The sequence below is a fragment of the Syngnathus floridae genome, chromosome 19 (genome assembly GCF_059516105.1).
Source record: "Syngnathus floridae isolate MCC-2025c chromosome 19, RoL_Sflo_1.0, whole genome shotgun sequence".
NCBI lineage: Eukaryota > Metazoa > Chordata > Actinopteri > Syngnathiformes > Syngnathidae > Syngnathus > Syngnathus floridae.
Genome location: NC_142431.1, coordinates 2,567,597 through 2,583,919, shown reverse-complemented (window position 1 = coordinate 2,583,919; position 16,323 = coordinate 2,567,597). Strand labels below are relative to the sequence as shown.

General features: G+C 44.0%; 4 protein-coding genes across 6 annotated transcripts; 2 read left to right on the top strand and 2 right to left on the bottom strand.

Annotated features, from left to right (window-relative positions):
* The first annotated feature begins 289 nt into the window (after positions 1–289).
* On the top strand, positions 290–4,156 carry hpcal1 (hippocalcin-like 1). The gene is made up of 5 exons (XM_088362045.1): positions 290–511; positions 592–689; positions 2,539–2,969; positions 3,234–3,339; positions 3,484–4,156. The coding sequence occupies exons 3-5, from the start codon at positions 2,592–2,594 to the stop codon at positions 3,579–3,581; spliced, it is 582 nt and encodes a 193-aa protein (XP_088218171.1). The 5' UTR covers positions 290–511; positions 592–689; positions 2,539–2,591; the 3' UTR covers positions 3,582–4,156.
* Positions 4,080–6,988, bottom strand: pdia6 (protein disulfide isomerase family A, member 6). Of its 2 annotated transcripts, none has more exons than XM_088362043.1 (12): positions 6,824–6,988; positions 6,447–6,591; positions 6,282–6,339; positions 6,044–6,170; positions 5,869–5,975; positions 5,681–5,808; positions 5,497–5,611; positions 5,287–5,427; positions 5,060–5,217; positions 4,801–4,959; positions 4,649–4,745; positions 4,080–4,582 (listed from the first exon to the last, which is right to left on the bottom strand). In XM_088362043.1, the coding sequence occupies exons 1-12, from the start codon at positions 6,840–6,842 to the stop codon at positions 4,508–4,510; spliced, it is 1,329 nt and encodes a 442-aa protein (XP_088218169.1). In that variant the 5' UTR covers positions 6,843–6,988; the 3' UTR covers positions 4,080–4,507. The 2 variants fall into 2 exon arrangements, with proteins under 2 accessions (XP_088218169.1, XP_088218170.1); XM_088362044.1 differs by having other exon boundaries at positions 5,681–5,805.
* Positions 6,989–7,700: 712 nt separating this feature from the next.
* On the top strand, positions 7,701–9,715 carry LOC148381593 (voltage-gated potassium channel regulatory subunit KCNF1-like). 2 transcript variants are annotated; one of them, XM_088362456.1, is made up of 3 exons: positions 7,701–7,953; positions 8,088–8,514; positions 8,597–9,715. In XM_088362456.1, the coding sequence occupies exons 2-3, from the start codon at positions 8,173–8,175 to the stop codon at positions 9,371–9,373; spliced, it is 1,119 nt and encodes a 372-aa protein (XP_088218582.1). In that variant the 5' UTR covers positions 7,701–7,953; positions 8,088–8,172; the 3' UTR covers positions 9,374–9,715. The 2 variants fall into 2 exon arrangements, with proteins under 2 accessions (XP_088218582.1, XP_088218581.1); XM_088362455.1 differs by having other exon boundaries at positions 7,701–8,514.
* Positions 9,716–14,553: 4,838 nt separating this feature from the next.
* LOC148381592 (uncharacterized) lies at positions 14,554–16,153 on the bottom strand. Its single transcript, XM_088362458.1, has 2 exons — positions 15,989–16,153; positions 14,554–15,865 (listed from the first exon to the last, which is right to left on the bottom strand). Exons 1-2 carry the CDS (start codon positions 16,047–16,049, stop codon positions 14,874–14,876), a joined length of 1,053 nt encoding a protein of 350 aa, XP_088218584.1. The 5' UTR covers positions 16,050–16,153; the 3' UTR covers positions 14,554–14,873.
* Between the last annotated feature and the right edge of the window lie 170 nt (positions 16,154–16,323).

The window sequence follows — 16,323 nt, the reverse complement described above, 5'->3', positions numbered from 1 at the left end:
AGGCTCGTGATGGATTTTTTTTTTTATTCAACAGAGGATGCTAGTATAAAAACATAAAATATATTGCAATATTTTTTTTCTTTTACTGAGAGTTGTGTAAGATTTTTTTTTTTCAGACGTGTATTTTAGATAGAGAGCTAATAATAGTCGACGGAGATAATTTTCCACCGGACGCTGCGACTTTTTCTCCGATGGAAGCAGCAAGGAGAGTGTGGAACAATCCATTCCGTGCGTAGGGGGAGTGTGATATACAAAAATGGTTCTTCGTCAGCAGAAAACATTATACTAATCATTAGATTCACGTTAAATATTTAGCAGGGAAGACAAGTATAGAAAATGGAGTTAGTTCCCAAGATATTGTGGAGAATAACATATATTCGAGTCATAAACGAAAAGCAAACCCCATTGTTGGTTTTGGTCGAGTCGGATGAAAATCGAGCTTATGCCACATCTTCCAGCAGACGTTAAAGCTTATAAGCATCGCAGGCAGCCTGTGGTAAAACAAATAAATGTAAGTAAACAACATTTTTACTACAACTTAGCTTCAAAACATTTGTTTTATTTATTTTTTTCCCCCCCGTGCTGGTTTAGTCATCAGAAGACGTTGGAGTTGACGGTGAATTCGGTCCGCTGAAGCGGAGAACAAGCGGACTTTTCTACCGGAACACTCACCAATCCTCCCTTCGAAGGTAATTTGACTTTTTTTCTTAAATAATAAACTTTTTCGGACGTAAAGTCTTTCCTAGTCTGCGATCGGTTGTCGTGACCCCCCCCCCCCCCCCCCCCCTTGCAAGACGCGATGGTAGTTTGAGGGTTACACCCATTTTAAGACTGCATCACATTCCTTTTCCTATTTTTGTCAAAGCTGTGAGGAAATTATGATTCACAATTATTTCATTTAAAATACACATTATTGCACAATGTTATATTTGCTTAACGAAAAACAATTATCATGCACCATCAAAACATTGACTTGTCACTCCATTACACCTTAGTAAAAAACATTTTGTTTTTTGTAAAATCATTTTTCTTTTGTTGCGGGCTTTCATAAACAATTAAATGTCATCAAAGTAATTAATAACAAAGGCCAGCTACATTTGTGTATATGGATGGAAAACCTGAGTCAGAACTTTTGAATTGGCCTAATTGTGTTCTCTATACAGCAGTCAATATAATAAAAATGGACGAAATGGGAAAAAAAACGGCACGAGTTCACCCACACATTGCACCTACGTGAGATTTTCCATCCGGCAGTAGTTCAATTCAGAAGTACAATTCTACCATTTTTGTATTAAAGTACAGCTAAACAGGAAGTTGATATAAATGTCATGTATTCAATTACAACGCAGGCTTTATAATCAGAAAAATCTTGAGGGGAAAAAAAAAATCAGGTAACTCACCTGTTGTCTCCATTTGGTCATGTGACATCAGCAATTAAGGTGCTGTGATGTCATTTTCAATTGATAGTAAGTAGCAATACAAAATGGCTGCCCCTTAAATTGTGTTGTCCCAAGGTCTTAAAATAAATGGCAACAAGTGAATACGCGGAAATATGCCAAATTTGGAATTTCTATTTTTGTTTCAGCATAACAACTAGTTTTTTTGAATGCTTCTGTGCGCTGGTGCATTATGTCGTGTTCAGACCATACAATTGTCTTTATGGTTTGTTTGTAAAGGCCTGGATAATTGCATCAGAGTACGCCAAACGCAAAAATCATCTGTCCTGCAAGAGCACCAGATTGGAAGTTACATTGCCTCCCTTTTCCAAGCACTTTGGCTACTATTGGGTTGCCATGGCAACTGGTGTGTCAAGGGACCTCATCGTGAGCCAGTGCACAATGTTCTCCGCGGTAGTTCAGAGAAAAGCACAAAGCGAGAAATAAGGGGAAAGCTTTTTTTTTTTTATCCTTTTGGTTTGCAACCCAATTAATTCCGTTCAACACACACAGCAGCAAACTGAATCCCGAGTTCTTTTCATCTCCGAGGTTCATACAGTTTTTTTTTTTATTTACGTCCAATTAAATACCATAAACATATTTTTTGTACATGCAACTGCAGCAGCTAGCTTTAAAAGACACATATAAAAGCCATTTCTCTTTAATACGTGACGAAAATCCAACCGCAAGTTGGTATCAGAGGTCAGACAGTAATAAAAATAATTACAGCCGCCGGGGCGGGGTCTTTATTCAAGCCAACGGGCGACTATTGGAGGAAATATGGTCATGACGATGTAAACAAGGACAACTGTCATTTGTTCCGCTCCCTTAATAAAATTATTCTATTCCCACACGTTACGTCGGCCGCCTAGTCACCATCCGTATTCATCTAAACACACACACAGACCAGTCAGTGAGTGAAACAGGGAAGCCACTGGAAAAAGTAGACCAGCACAAGGGGGGGGGGTTCGGAATTTATCGTGACGAGTCATATTCTTTTTTGGAAAAAAATGTTATGAATGCCAGCAATGTTTTTTCATAGGAAATGACCAAATTTGGTCAAGCAGATAGATGATTGACATGAAGTATTTACAAAATGCAGGAATACTGCAGTGTAGAAGGACCAGCCCAGCCGGCTGCCGGGAGCACTGCATCATGGGAAAACAGAACAGTAAACTCCGGCCGGAGGTCCTGAACGATTTGCGGGAGAACACGGAGTTCACGGACCACGAGCTGCAGGAGTGGTACCGCGGCTTCCTCAAGGACTGCCCCACCGGCCACCTGACTGTGGAGGAGTTCAAGAAGATCTACGCCAACTTTTTCCCCTACGGAGACGCCTCCAAGTTTGCCGAGCACGTCTTCCGCACGTTCGACACCAACGGCGACTCCACCATCGACTTCAGGGAGTTCATCATCGCCCTGAGCGTGACGTCGCGCGGCGGCCTGGAGCAGAAGCTGCGCTGGGCCTTCAGCATGTACGACCTGGACGGGAACGGTTACATCAGCCGAGCGGAGATGCTGGAGATAGTCCAGGTGAGAAGCTTAAAATCATATTTTTAGTCACGTAGGACTACTTTCACATTTTCTCTGACTTCATCAAAGTTACCCTTTTCTCTGGTTATATTTACTCCTCCAACGTGGGGAGCTGAGCTGCCAGAGGGGTCACGTCAATATTGTGTTTGCTCGTGGAAATGCATCAGAGCTTTCTTCTTACTCTTTCCATACTTTTTCGATTATGCCCAAGACGGATTCAATATTTGAAGTTCTAATACTACGTGACTAACCTTCATTTTGTAGGCCATTTATAAGATGGTGTCTTCAGTGATGAAGATGCCCGAGGATGAATCCACGCCGGAGAAGCGAACGGATAAGATCTTCAGGCAGATGGACATTGACAATGACGGTGAGACCATTTTTATTTTAGACTCCATGTTAGTTGTAAAACTCATTATGCTAAGTCAACAGCGCCCCCTGTTGGCCAAAGTAATCCTCTGCCATAAACAAGCCACATGTGACTGAAGCGGCTTCTGTTCCGTGTACTTACCAGGTCGTTTGTCCTTGGAGGAGTTCATCAAAGGTGCCAAGAGCGACCCGTCCATCGTGCGACTCCTGCAGTCCGATCAGTCAACGTCTCGTCAGTTCTGAAACGAAAAGCTTGCAAGCCCGCCGCGGCACTCCATGACGTCCTAATGTTTACATCAGGGTTTCCAAAACATCCGGTTGTTACAAATTTAGTTCCTCCCCTAAAAAAATAAAACTATTTTAATGTGACTATTAGCAAAGTCACAAAATGTAACCTTTATTTTGGAAACCCTGTTTATTATAATTTTATTTTTGTGGCTTTTTTTTCTGTGGATTGTCGCGCTTGTCCTCAAAATCTTTTTGATCTTGAAATGGATTTTACTCCAAAAGTCAAGTGCCATATCGTATTTATAGTGACTGGATTCCTTGCATGGCAAGTATTACGACTCAAGCTATGTTACTTTAAGAGGGAACTCATGACATCACTACGTTATAAATTTCATTCACTTTGACCGTGTTTGCTCAGGAATGCTCGATGGACATAAAAGATGTATATGCCTTTTAGTATTGCATGCACTTTGTGATATAATCAAGTAGTGACTTTTAAAATAGAGACGTGGCTGTTTTTATTGTTTTATTATTGTAACAAATGTTTTCACACAATTGAAATAAAGTTTGTGTAAGAAAAATCTACACAAGATGCCCCCCCACCTTATATCCTGATACCGCTGGATTGCAAACCAGGAAACAAAAATGTCACGTGAGGGGCTTGACAAAAGTTATTTCAGTCCACACACACAAAAAAAAGGGACAATAAAAAGCTTGGATTGCAAGTGTCAGAAGTTACGTGACCCCTCCCCAAAAATGTGTACATGTGACTTGACTAAAGATGACCCCCCCCCCTTCTGGAGTATTTCAGTAACTGCAACCTACCGGAGCTTCCATTCATCCACAGGAGAAGGGGACATGGCTCGCACGGGACCAGATCACATCCAGCCTGGGTCAAATCCCAGCAGCCTCATTTTTTTTAAATAAAAATATTCTGAGCCTCATAACTCAATTTTCTTGTCAAAGTCATCATCCAGCTCAACGTCACTGAGGTCGTAATCCTCCTCCTCGGGAAGCTGATGGTGGGAGAAAAAAGACAATTATCGTTTATTCTTACTATCCAGCCGTGAATCTTTTCTCACCTGTCCATCTTTTCCATCCCACGCTTCAACGGAGTGAATTTTGGGAAGCACGCCGCCTCCCAACGTGGCGGTCGAGCCTCGTCCGACAGAAAGCTCCCTGCAAACCATGAGTTACTCCCCGCCGTTGTCTGGCTCACTCTTGCGCAACTCACCTGAGAAATTCGTGAATCCCGGTCTCGCTGAATGAGCCCTTGAGCAGAGCGAATTTCATCTTGCGCAAGTTGATGGCAGCCATGGCGGGGTAGCCGAAGCCGCCGATACCCAGCGAGGCCTCCAGGTCCATCTGACTACCAGCTTCAGCCCAAAGCCAGCTGATGAGGGGAAGAGCGAGGCGGGAGGGGGGGGGGGGGGTTTACGAGGTGACCTCTCTCACAAGATCCGAATCCCAAAAAAATCGGCTTTTCCTCTTACCCCCACATCTTCTTCTTGTACTTGTCGGCCAGCTTTGCCATGACGTCCAGGTAGCTGTTTCTACCGGAGGCACCTGTATCCAGAATGTGTGGCAGGATACCAATGATACACAGCTGACTGTCCTCACAAGTCTTCTTCAGGACATCTTCATTAAGAATCTGGAAGACATCGTTTCATTGACGGCGTGGACTTCACGATATGTGCTCAACTTATGTTCACCGACTAACCTCCAGCAGTTCTGGAGCAGGGGCGTTATCAGAAAAGAGATCCAAGGCCTTCTCGATGATGTCACGGCGGGAACGTCCCCCTTGGTAGTCCTCGGGCTCCTCCCCTTTGCGGAATATCTTGATGGTGGGAAAACCTCGGATCTGCTCAGAGACAAAACGTATAGGATAAGAATATCAGTCATAAAAAAAAAATCAAAGTGTGACACTGACCCCATAACGGCTGGACACAGCTTGATGCACAGTTGCATCCACGGCTCCCAGGCGAACTTTGCCCTTTGTCTGCTCCTTGACGGCCGAAGCTGCAGCTGCCCACTCGGGCTCCAGGCTGGTGATTGCATATAAATTTTAATTAAATGAAATGTCAAATCTGTCGAATAAGGACAGCTTTACTTACTTCTTGCAGTGTCCACACCAAGGAGCGAAGAACTCCACCAACCACACGTCATCGCTCTGCAGCACCATCTTGTCAAAGTTGTCATCCGTGAGCTCCACCACGTCCTTTTCACTGCCACCTCCACTCTGCTGGGTGCAAAGTCTCACTGAGCTACGCTTCATATTGTGGCATCGGATTTTGGCACATACCGGTTTGCTGTAACCCGAACTCCCAGACTTGCCGCCGAGTCGGTCTTTAACCAGTTCGCGCAGAGCGCTCATGGCTGCTTCCACGATGGCCTGGCTAGTTCTCCCTCCTGAGGAATACAAAAAAGTGATTTAAATTTCATCATTCAGAAATACAAAGACCCACTGTCATAGATACCTTGATATTGCTCAGGTTTGTTCTTATTGCCGCCAAAAATCTTGATTGTAGGGAATCCGGAAATGCCATATTGGCCTCCCAAAGACTTGTGCTGGTCTGCATCTACTGCACCAACCTTGACAATACCCTGAGAGAACACCGGCATAAAATCCAAACTTAAGTTTATATGTAATGTGTCAGTCACAATTGATATTCTAATTTAGAGTTACTTATAAATAGATATTTGTGTCGTGGTCACCTTAAGGGCTGTTGCTGCCTTTTTCCAGTCTGGCGTCAACCTTTGACAATGGCCACACCTGATGAAGACAACGTGAATACACTATAAACATTCCAGCACCATTTCGCTATCGGGACACCCCAGGGCACTGTACTAGGCCCATTCATGATGTGTCAATGGACTCACCAGGGAGCGTAGAACTCGATCAGCCACAGATTATCGCTTTGAATCACTTCTCTGTTGAAGTTGGACGGGTTCAGTTCGACCACATCGTCGCTGGGAGAATAAAATGCTTGCACACTAACAAGCAACGAACAGCCCAGCAACACTCCTGCACAAAAGATTACATTTACGGGTAATCAGGGAGGCAGCCATTTTCAAACACAATTTAAATTGTATGAGCACATCATCACACTCAATGTGAGAAAGATTTAAAAGTCATAGAATTAAAAAGGCCTGGCAACCTATGTGCCATTGTTATTCCAGCTAGCCGACAAGACAAACTCAAAAATCGTGCAACCCAACAATCCAATTTCAAAGAACAAATTTGCGGTTGTACTTACCAGAAAGTAATGGTTTCATTATGTCAGCAGTGTCTAAGCCACCTTTACTAGTTGCAAACACTACGAAGTCTGCAGCCGCTTTCTTTAGCTGCCTGCAATAATGTCAATGGAGGAGATTCACCGTGGCCCACGGTGATTGGCTGAACTCAAGCGCTGCAACCTAATGGCGAACGCCGATTGGCTAAAACGAGCAGTCGTGTGGACGACCAATCGGAAAGCGCCGTGTAAGGTTAAGGGAAGCGTACGTTCACAGCAAAAGTGACGAGAAAAGAAACTAAGATCATAAATGAGTTTTTTATTTTGTCATTGTGACAAAAAAGAGAAAACATGTCATAGAGAAATTAAAACACTAAAAAATCGTGCCAAAAGTTGATCCCCCACGTTTTAAGGCAATACGTGGAATTTTATTATTATTATATTATTATTTATTTTTATTATTTTATTACTAAGTTATTATCACGCATTGAGGGTTGCTTGACGTGAATATTAATTTGATCAAGTCAAATGACTTACTTTATTTACGTTACGTATATCAAAACAGCTGTTCAAATACAGTATAACCACTCCTCTGTTCACAATGTCTCTTTTTTGTCTCTAGATGGAGACAAAACCAAACCCTGCGAGCAAACCTTTTTGTATTCCTATTTTTAAATCAATCTTGAGACAAATAAAGAACAATAAACAAAAGAGTTAACAAAATGTTGACCAGAATATTTCTTATTTCTCTTTTTTTTTTTAAAGGCAGTGTAGCCTTTCGCGTTAACAGGTATTCAGCACCGGATATATACGTCACTTTCATCAAACCTTAAAAAATAAAAGCTTACTCTTATTTTTGTGATTTACCGGAAGTTGTCTGTTCGAGTAGTAGTGACTTGATGAAGTTGCGCTCCTCAAATCCAACTTTCAGAGACGCCAAACGTCTGCGCGTGCATGCAAGAACATTTCACCGCATCAGATTTTTTTCTCTTTTTATCTCTCTTATGAAATAAACACTTTTACTTGACTTGGACAACAATTTCGGCGCCCCGCAGTGCAACACAATGTGGGGAATCCACAGGAGCCGGTACCGGAGCGGCTCCGGAGCCAGTGAGGAGCCCGAAATTGTGGTGAACATCGGCGGGCTGAAACAGGTGTTTTTCCGGGACGTTCTCGACCGTTTTCCGGAGACCCGACTGGCCGAACTGGTGAACTCGGTACCTACGGAGGAAATCTCCTCCTTGTGTGATGATTACGACCCTGATAAAGGAGAGTTTTATTTCGACAGGGATCCAGACGCCTTTAAATGCATCACGGAGCTTTATTATTACGGCGAGATCCACATCAAGCGAGGCATCTGCCCCATCTGCTTCATGAAGGAGATGGATTTTTGGAAAATTGATTCGGATTACCTGGATGAGTGCTGCAAGAGCCACTTGAAGGAGGTGGAGGACGAGCTGGAGGAGATCGCCGAGAAGGTGAGGACCATCCTGGTGGACCGGAATGGAGACCCGAGCGTCAGTGGTTGGCAGCGCTTCCAGACGTGCACGTGGAGGTTGATGGAGAAGCCCGAGTCGTCTTTGGCCGCTCACATCATCGCCATCCTCTCCTTTATCTTCATCCTCATCTCCTCCGTGGTCATGTGCGTCAGCACCATACCGGACCTGCAGGTGGAGGACGAGGAGGGGAAACTCACGGAGAACCCCACCATGGAGGTTACGTTGAAAAAAAGAAACTTAATAAATAGAAACTGGAAAACATCTTTAGATGAATAACACTCGTTTTGTTTTTTTACAGTGGATCGAGACGGTGTGCATCGGCTGGTTCACCATCGAGTACGTGCTGCGTCTGCTCTCGTCCCCGAACAAAGTCAAATTTGCGCTGGCCTTCATGAACGTGGTGGACTTCATGGCCATCATGCCCTTCTTCGTGGTGCTCCTCCTCACCTCGCTGGGCGCCGGCGTGATGGAGCTGGCCAACGTGCAGCAGGCGGTGCAGGCTTTACGCATCATGCGCATCGCCCGTATCTTCAAGTTGGCCCGCCACTCCTCGGGACTCCAGACCCTCACCAGCGCCTTGAAGAGCAGCCTGAAGGAGCTGGGCCTGCTCCTCATGTACATGGGCGTGGGGGTGTTCCTCTTCTCTGCGCTGGGCTACACCGTGGAGCAGCACCACCCGGAGACTTTGTTCACCAGCATCCCGCAGTCCTTCTGGTGGGCCGTCATCACCATGACCACAGTGGGTTACGGCGACGTGTACCCCAAGACTACCTTAGGCCGCTGTAACGCCGCCATTAGCTTTCTGTGCGGCGTCATCGCTATCGCCCTGCCTATCCATCCCATCATCAACAATTTTGTCCTGTTCTACAATAAGCAGCAGGTTCTGGAGACGGCCGCCAAGCACGAGATCGAACTGATGGCATTGCGTTCCGACCAGGACGACGGCGGCACCCCCAAACATGTGTGTGGGACACTCCTGAAGAGCCCCCGCAAGTGGGGGGCGGCCATCCGGGGCCCTAACATGAACACAAGCTTGGAGAGAACAGCTGAAAACAAACACCCAATAGTTCTCTGAACAGTTCCTCACATGTGGGGTGTCTCTCCATCTTGGGGGTGTCCAAAATAAGAAAATTATCAGATGTATCTCATCATGGATGTACAGTAGAATCTCGGGTTGTGATTCCATTCTGTGACCAAATCAAAATGTAAAGTCATACTTTCCATTGTAATGAATGGAAATGCAATTAATCCGTTCCAGCCAGGTAAGTAGTAAAAAAAAAAAAAGGACTAAACAATATAGAAAAAAAGTTATTATTATTCCTCTGTATAAATCCGAATGTTTTTTGTGTCAAAGTGGAAGGTGTGTGACGGCCCACAACATTATTACATTACGTCTCCGCTAGTGTACCTAATAAAGTGTCCCGTGAGTGAACAAAAGTCTAAAGGCCTTTTTTTCGCCGTGTTGTCCGACGCAACCTCTCAGCTGTTCACGATGCGTCTGTCGCTGTCATTTTGGGTCGAGTGACTGTGAGGCATCGGATATAAACACGATCCAGGGCGGTGGAATGCTTCTAAGGTCGTGACCCTCGCTTCTCCACTGCACGCAAATATACACCAAACATACATGCATCTTCAAGTTCAAATATAGATTCACTAGCTTGTAGCCCGAGACAAATATCCTAGCCCGCCTCCAATGCACACAAACAAGTGCATACATTGGCTCCTTTGCTTGTGACCTACTGTGGGCTGTTGGCTAATCACTATTTTCACTCCTCCATGTTGCTCGTCTGTGGCATTCTGTGGGCGCCCAGGATACGAAGCAGCTAGGAAATTTTCAGGATTCAAAAAATGAAACCCATCCAAACTTAGTCCGGAAAGAAATCATTGGCGTTGACAGTTGTTAGTGTCTATTTTTATTGTGAGGAGTGTTTTTTTTTTTTTTTTTTGTGTCCTGCTTCTGTGAGGGTGGACAATAATGACACCGCAGCTATATTTGAAAAGCAATGTTTACCCGTGGACTGTAGGAGGCAATTATTCCTGAAAGTCCTGCCAGCTGACCTGCACTTCACGTTGATTTGACAGCACTTTCCCCTTTGCCTCGCCTTGCAGGACATCCCAGTGGTCCTGTGACAGGAAAAAAAAATATATATATATATGATTTATGGTCATTATTTTTACAATACGTCCGTTACATCTATTGCATGAAAGCTCTTTTACCTCACAATATGCCTTTATTTTAAAAATAGAGGGGAGGTTGTGTGCCCCTAGTGCCCCCCCTGGTCCCGCCGCCTCTGCTTTTAGTGACTAAGCCATATAACTGAATTTATTATATTAAAAAAATAATGTATAAATTCCAACATACTCGAGGAAAGCACCTGCTTCGGGTGATCCAATTTGAAAAGAAGAGCGTTATCACATGCTCCGGAGTAATACAAAGAGGATATTGAAACCGATTTGCATCCAAAACGGCTAAAAAACTATTCAATTGAATAATAGCGTGTGATTATGTGCAACGGTGCTTCGCTTTCACCGGCGGTCGTCTCATTGGGGATTTATTTTCCGCTGCAAGAACAAAGCCGTATAACAATCTCCCCGAGAAACGGCCGCGATGGAGAACGAACGCTCCACGAGTTCTCTCGTCTGCTGAAGGAGTTAGTGGAGACAGTCAAAGTGCACCCCGGAGTGCTATGACTGCGTCGGAGAGACAACAATTACCAAGATTAATCGTGACCTTGTGGAAAATTTGAGATGAGGTGCAAATTCAGACTGGGAAATAAAACGCTTTGTTCAACAAAACGCATTTCGTAAACCGTAAAGTGAGACTAAAGCGAATTCCTTCCGTTGTGTTTTTTGAGGTTGAGCGTTATTGCCCTTGTAAAGGATTAGGTTTCTTCCAAACGGCTTCTCATCGGATTGCAAGGGGTGTTAGCGGCGTAGCGGTGAGTGTTTGTTTACATTCGCTCATAAAACAGCAAAGGCCGTAAAAGTCGCGAAGATAAGGTGTGCTGGCGCGCGCTCGCGGATGCGGCAAAGGTTTACGCACTAAATCAGATTATAGAGCCACTTTTGTTTTGTTGTGGTTACGTGGAACAATAAACTGCTCTTTTTGTCTTTACACCTCTGTCTGCCACCTACTGGTGAAAACTGTTATTACAACAGCTTTAGGGAAAGCAATGTGAGTGCAATTTCAAACTTAATTTGTAAATATGAAAGACAAAATTCCAGTGACATGGAAGTCAAAGTCAAAGTCTCCTTTATTGTCAATACACAATTAAGTCTAACAAATGAGAATTCTCTTGTTTGTTTGTTATAAAGTGCTTAAAATGTCGTCCATTTAAAACGGCGCTTTGGTTCTCACCTTATCTGGCAGTTTGAATGAGCACCTTGCCAAGCGCCGACTCAATTGAGCCTTTGAGAGCTGACGGGGCCCAAATGAATTGTTCTAAGCCGCTTTTGCTTTATTCTAAAATCAATCCGTCCATTGCTTGACTTTCTTGGCAAATGAGTTTCCATCGGAGGGTTACAAAGAGCAGCTGGCATATAAAAAAAAGAAATGGCTCCCGTGTGTGTCTCTCCGCTTGCATACTAAAGAGGACAACACCAAACTGGGCTCTTTAAAACGATATTTTAGGCTAAAATCGCTGAAACGGCGCTTTCCCTTTTGTTCGCTTCTGTGATCTTGCATCATCTCCGCTGATCACTTGTATGGACATCTCATTAGGGAAATTGGCCTTGTGAGACGGAGAGACTTGCTGATGCATTTGCCGGTTGATTATCGGTTCAATAGCGGCGAACGTTTTGAAATTACAAACAATACTTAACCGAGGTTTCATTTTTAAAGTAACTACAACAGGAATTTACATTTTTTGGTGATATGCAGCCACGAGTCTACTTCCACTAAGACTTGGCTGTAAATCAGTGTTTCGTTTTCATCTGATTTAACATCGGAAGACTTTCATGACGCAATAAGTCACATCCAATTAGGTTGCAACTCTGTGGAAGTTCCCCCCCCCTCCACTAGGGAAAGTACAAGGATGATAGTTTTGATGAATCCTAGTTTGCGATCATTCACGTTTGATGTCCGACACACGTTCTTTGTTGGCCGTCCAACCTTCAGAAAACATTCTGCCCCACCCGCTCCCCTGATACATGATCTTGCCGGGCCGCCTTGACCCACCCTCGCGCAACAACAGGTGAAAGGTCTTTTATAGACGCCGCATAAAGCCCCTTCGGGGACAGTTGCAACCAGATGATAATCCCTTTCGCATCAAAGCGAAAGAATCGTTAGAGGATCCAAATAACTCATGGCAAGGGATGCGAGGAGCCATCAAGGAGATTTAGATGTCGCTCACTGATGAAATGCTGCGTGGGGTTTTTCTGCTCTTTTTTTTTTTGGAGGTAATTAAACTCTGTCTTGCGTGAGTGATCACTTAGCTTGGAGAAATCAATGGACAAGGAGAGGAGGAGGACAAAAGGTGGCCTTTTGTCCAATGTCATCCATTCCCAGAAGTCCAAATATTTTTTTAGCCTGATAGTTTTTATAGATATATTCAGATTATTTTTGATCACGATCCCTTTCCATGAGTATTGCTTCGGTGTTAAATCCTGGAGTCTTTAATCTCCTTTATTGAACGTAACGATCTGTCCAACGAGGATTTATGAACGACTCCTCGGGTCTCAGTATCAGAAGAGAAAAGTATCTTTTCGCCTCTTCCTTGGATTTAAACAGTGAGATGATTTATGAGTCAGAGGCGGGGATGGCTAGTAACAAATGAGGACGGAGGTTAATGCACGGGATGTTGTTGTGTTTTCAAATCGGTCACCTCGGTTACACGTTTCTCCCGCTGCAAAGCGATTACGTGAAAAATCCAGCGGAGCTCGAACATGCGATTTGAGTCGCCGTGCGTGGGAAGCTTGATAAAAGGCTCAGTAGGAGCATTTGCTCGCTAATGGCGTCTGCAAGCGGCCTCTCTTTTCCACCTTTAGGTTACATTTTAATGAGGAGGACATTTAACCTGAGCTGGACGTGAAAAAAAAAAAAAGGTGAACGAACAGAATGTGACATTGATGTGTAAGTTAAAACTCATGCGATCTTTTCTTATTCAAGGAAATAAATAAATAAATAAATAAAAAATAAGATTTCATCAGCTATTGTTGCTTTTCTCGGGCGAAGGTGTTTGCTGACATTTTCAAGAATAATCGTCTACCTTTAGGATAAACAAAAATATCATTCATATCACAAGACGGGGTAGCGAGATTTTAAATTTTGACCTTTTGTACTCCCCTAGTGCTTTTTCATCTATAAGGCAAAATGTCAAGCGCAAAAGGTTTCTTTGTCATTTCGTCTTAGCACCTTGCTCACTTTTAAATGTGAGAAACATGACAGGCCGGAGATGAAAAGCGTTTCCTTGCAGCATTGTCGCCACCAATGGAGGCGCGTGAACATATCTGCTTTCACACTAAGCCCACTCTCCGACTCTTTTCATCAACATTTACCTCGTAGCATTCAAAGCTGCACTCTGGCCTGGCCTGTATATTAAAATCAATGATGAATGATGTTTCATTTTCATAAGTGAAGGTTCCCTGAGCAGTAGACGATATTTTATCCTCAATAGGAATTACTACCGATGCAGAGGTTTCATATCGTTAGCAGAACTTGAAGAATTAATGCGGGTGGGAAAAAAAATATCTAGAGGTCAAGCTGGAAGATTCAGCCCACCCACACATAAACACTCGACATCATTAAAAACAATGCGGCAAAAAATGTCAGTCGAAATGGAGGTACATGGAGTTCGGGTTTTGCTGTGGTTTGGAAATGCTGTGGAGGCTTTAGGTGTCATCCAATGATGACCCCGAGACCAGATTAGAGGGTCTTATTTTTAGAAAAGACCGGTTTCGAAAGTAGTTGTTGAGAATTTTCCACTTACCGGACCGCTCGAAGATCTGCAGGATTTAATCCGAGACTTGTTGGCAGTGAGCGAAGTCTTCTGTATTACCGCCTCATGGTCTTCTTGCCTGAGGAGAAACATCTGATAAATGAAAGAAACTTTCATACAGAAATGAAAAAGAAAAATAATTTACCTTGTTGCTGCAGTGTCATTTCTCTTATCTCAGAAAATGTTTCCTCACCGGCAGCAACCACATGAATTCAATAGAGGAGACCTTTGCTCTCTTACAGTGTTATTGTTAGCTTAGCTTGTTGACTAGCACATTCAAAATGGCGTTGAAAATAACTTTTTTTTGGTCAACATTAACTTAGCTATTTCTACATTTTTGCTTTTATTTGAAAGTTCACAATATGGACAAAGCTGAGAACATGTTTTGCTGCTTGAAATAAGTTTTATAGTCATGAATCACAAACATGTCTGAGTCGTTGCTAGCTTAACTCCGCTAAAGAATTGACACACAAAGCTATTAAGATGATTTTAAAGTGTTCGTGTGTAGCTTTTAGGTATTTTTTTTTACATATGTCCTACATCTTCTAGTATCTTTCACTAAACCCAGGCAGCAGTAACTACTTTTGTCTAAATTTTGCTATATCATCCTGTAGGGATTGGGAAAAAAAAAACCTTGACTCAGATTTTCAGTTCAGTCTCTGTGAGTGACATCACCGTGCGACTCTTGAGAGACTGAGGAGCAGAACAAATGATGGTCTCCGGAAGGAACACTTTCTTCTGGTTCTTTTGGAGCCATCCGAGGAGGTACTCTAGCTTCCCGTCGCAAACCCACGGGTTGGCGGACAGGTCCAGCCCTTCGTCCTCCAGGGTGTTCAAATTGTCGAGCAGTCCTGGAGGGATGCTGCTAAGCTGGTTGTCATCCAGACTGAGATGTTTGAGCTGAGTGAGCTCCTGAAAAAAGTTCTGGGGAACATGACTGAGCTTGTTCTTGGAGAGGAATAAGTAGGTGAGGTTCCGGGTGTTATCGAGCAAAGACGCCGCCAGACTGTCCAGTTTGTTGTTACGTAGATTCAGCCGATCAAGTTTGGTGAGTTGATCCAGAGAATCTGCTGGGAACTTCACCAGACGGTTATTGGAAAGTTCCAGGTTTTCCAGATGCGGCAATTTTTGGAGAAAATCTGCTGAGATATTTGTCAAACGATTCCCAGAGACGTCCAACCAGGTCAGGTTGGAGTTATCCGGAAACCACGCGGACTCAGCTTTCTCAATCAGATTGTTCTTGAGCACCAGGATTTGAAGTGGAGCGTGACTGAAGACATCAGCGGGCAAGTCACTCAGCTTATTGCCGGTGAGGTCCAAAGTCGTGAGGAGAGGCAGGCCTCTAAGGAGGTGCGAGGAAAGATTCTTCAGATGGTTGCTGAACAGGTGCAACTGCTTCAAGTGAGGGACCGCGTTGAGATCCTGCTCGGAGATGGATGAGATGTTGGTGAACTGGATAGTGAGGATGCTGGTGTTTTTGGGGAGGCCCTCGGAGGGGAACACGGTCATGGGAACCTCATTGCAGACCACCTCGGCTCTTCTCGGGTAGCATTTGCAAAGCGACGGGCAGGCTGAAGCAGCATGGCCGAAATAGGCCAGGTAGAAGATAACTGCGTAAAACGCCTTCATTCCTACGACACAAGAAGAATGGAGTCATTTATGAGTCAATAAATGAAATATGATCATTTCCGATGCAGATCGTTCACCAATCGCGATGAATCACTGCCCTGGTAAGAAATTAGAATCCAACTTACTGTTGCTTGAAGGTGGATGAGTGTCAGCCAGGCTGCAGGATCTGCAAAAGCACTGAGTCATACGAGGAGCGCAACCCCGATGTAATCATTACTTGTTATGCAAACAAGCCGCTCACGCTGCAGTCAAGGACGGCTGACCATGTGACTCGGACGAAAACAACAGGACATTTTGCATTTGATGATTTGTTGTTCGCCCGAGACCTCGTCAGTCACACGCTGGTTGAGAGTAAAAATCCAAAGTGCGGTGTGAAATAGAATTTTTAGCAGATGGGCAATATGATGAGCTATTACATTATGTATAATGAGCGCCAGTTGGCTTTAGGCGCTTTTGAAAG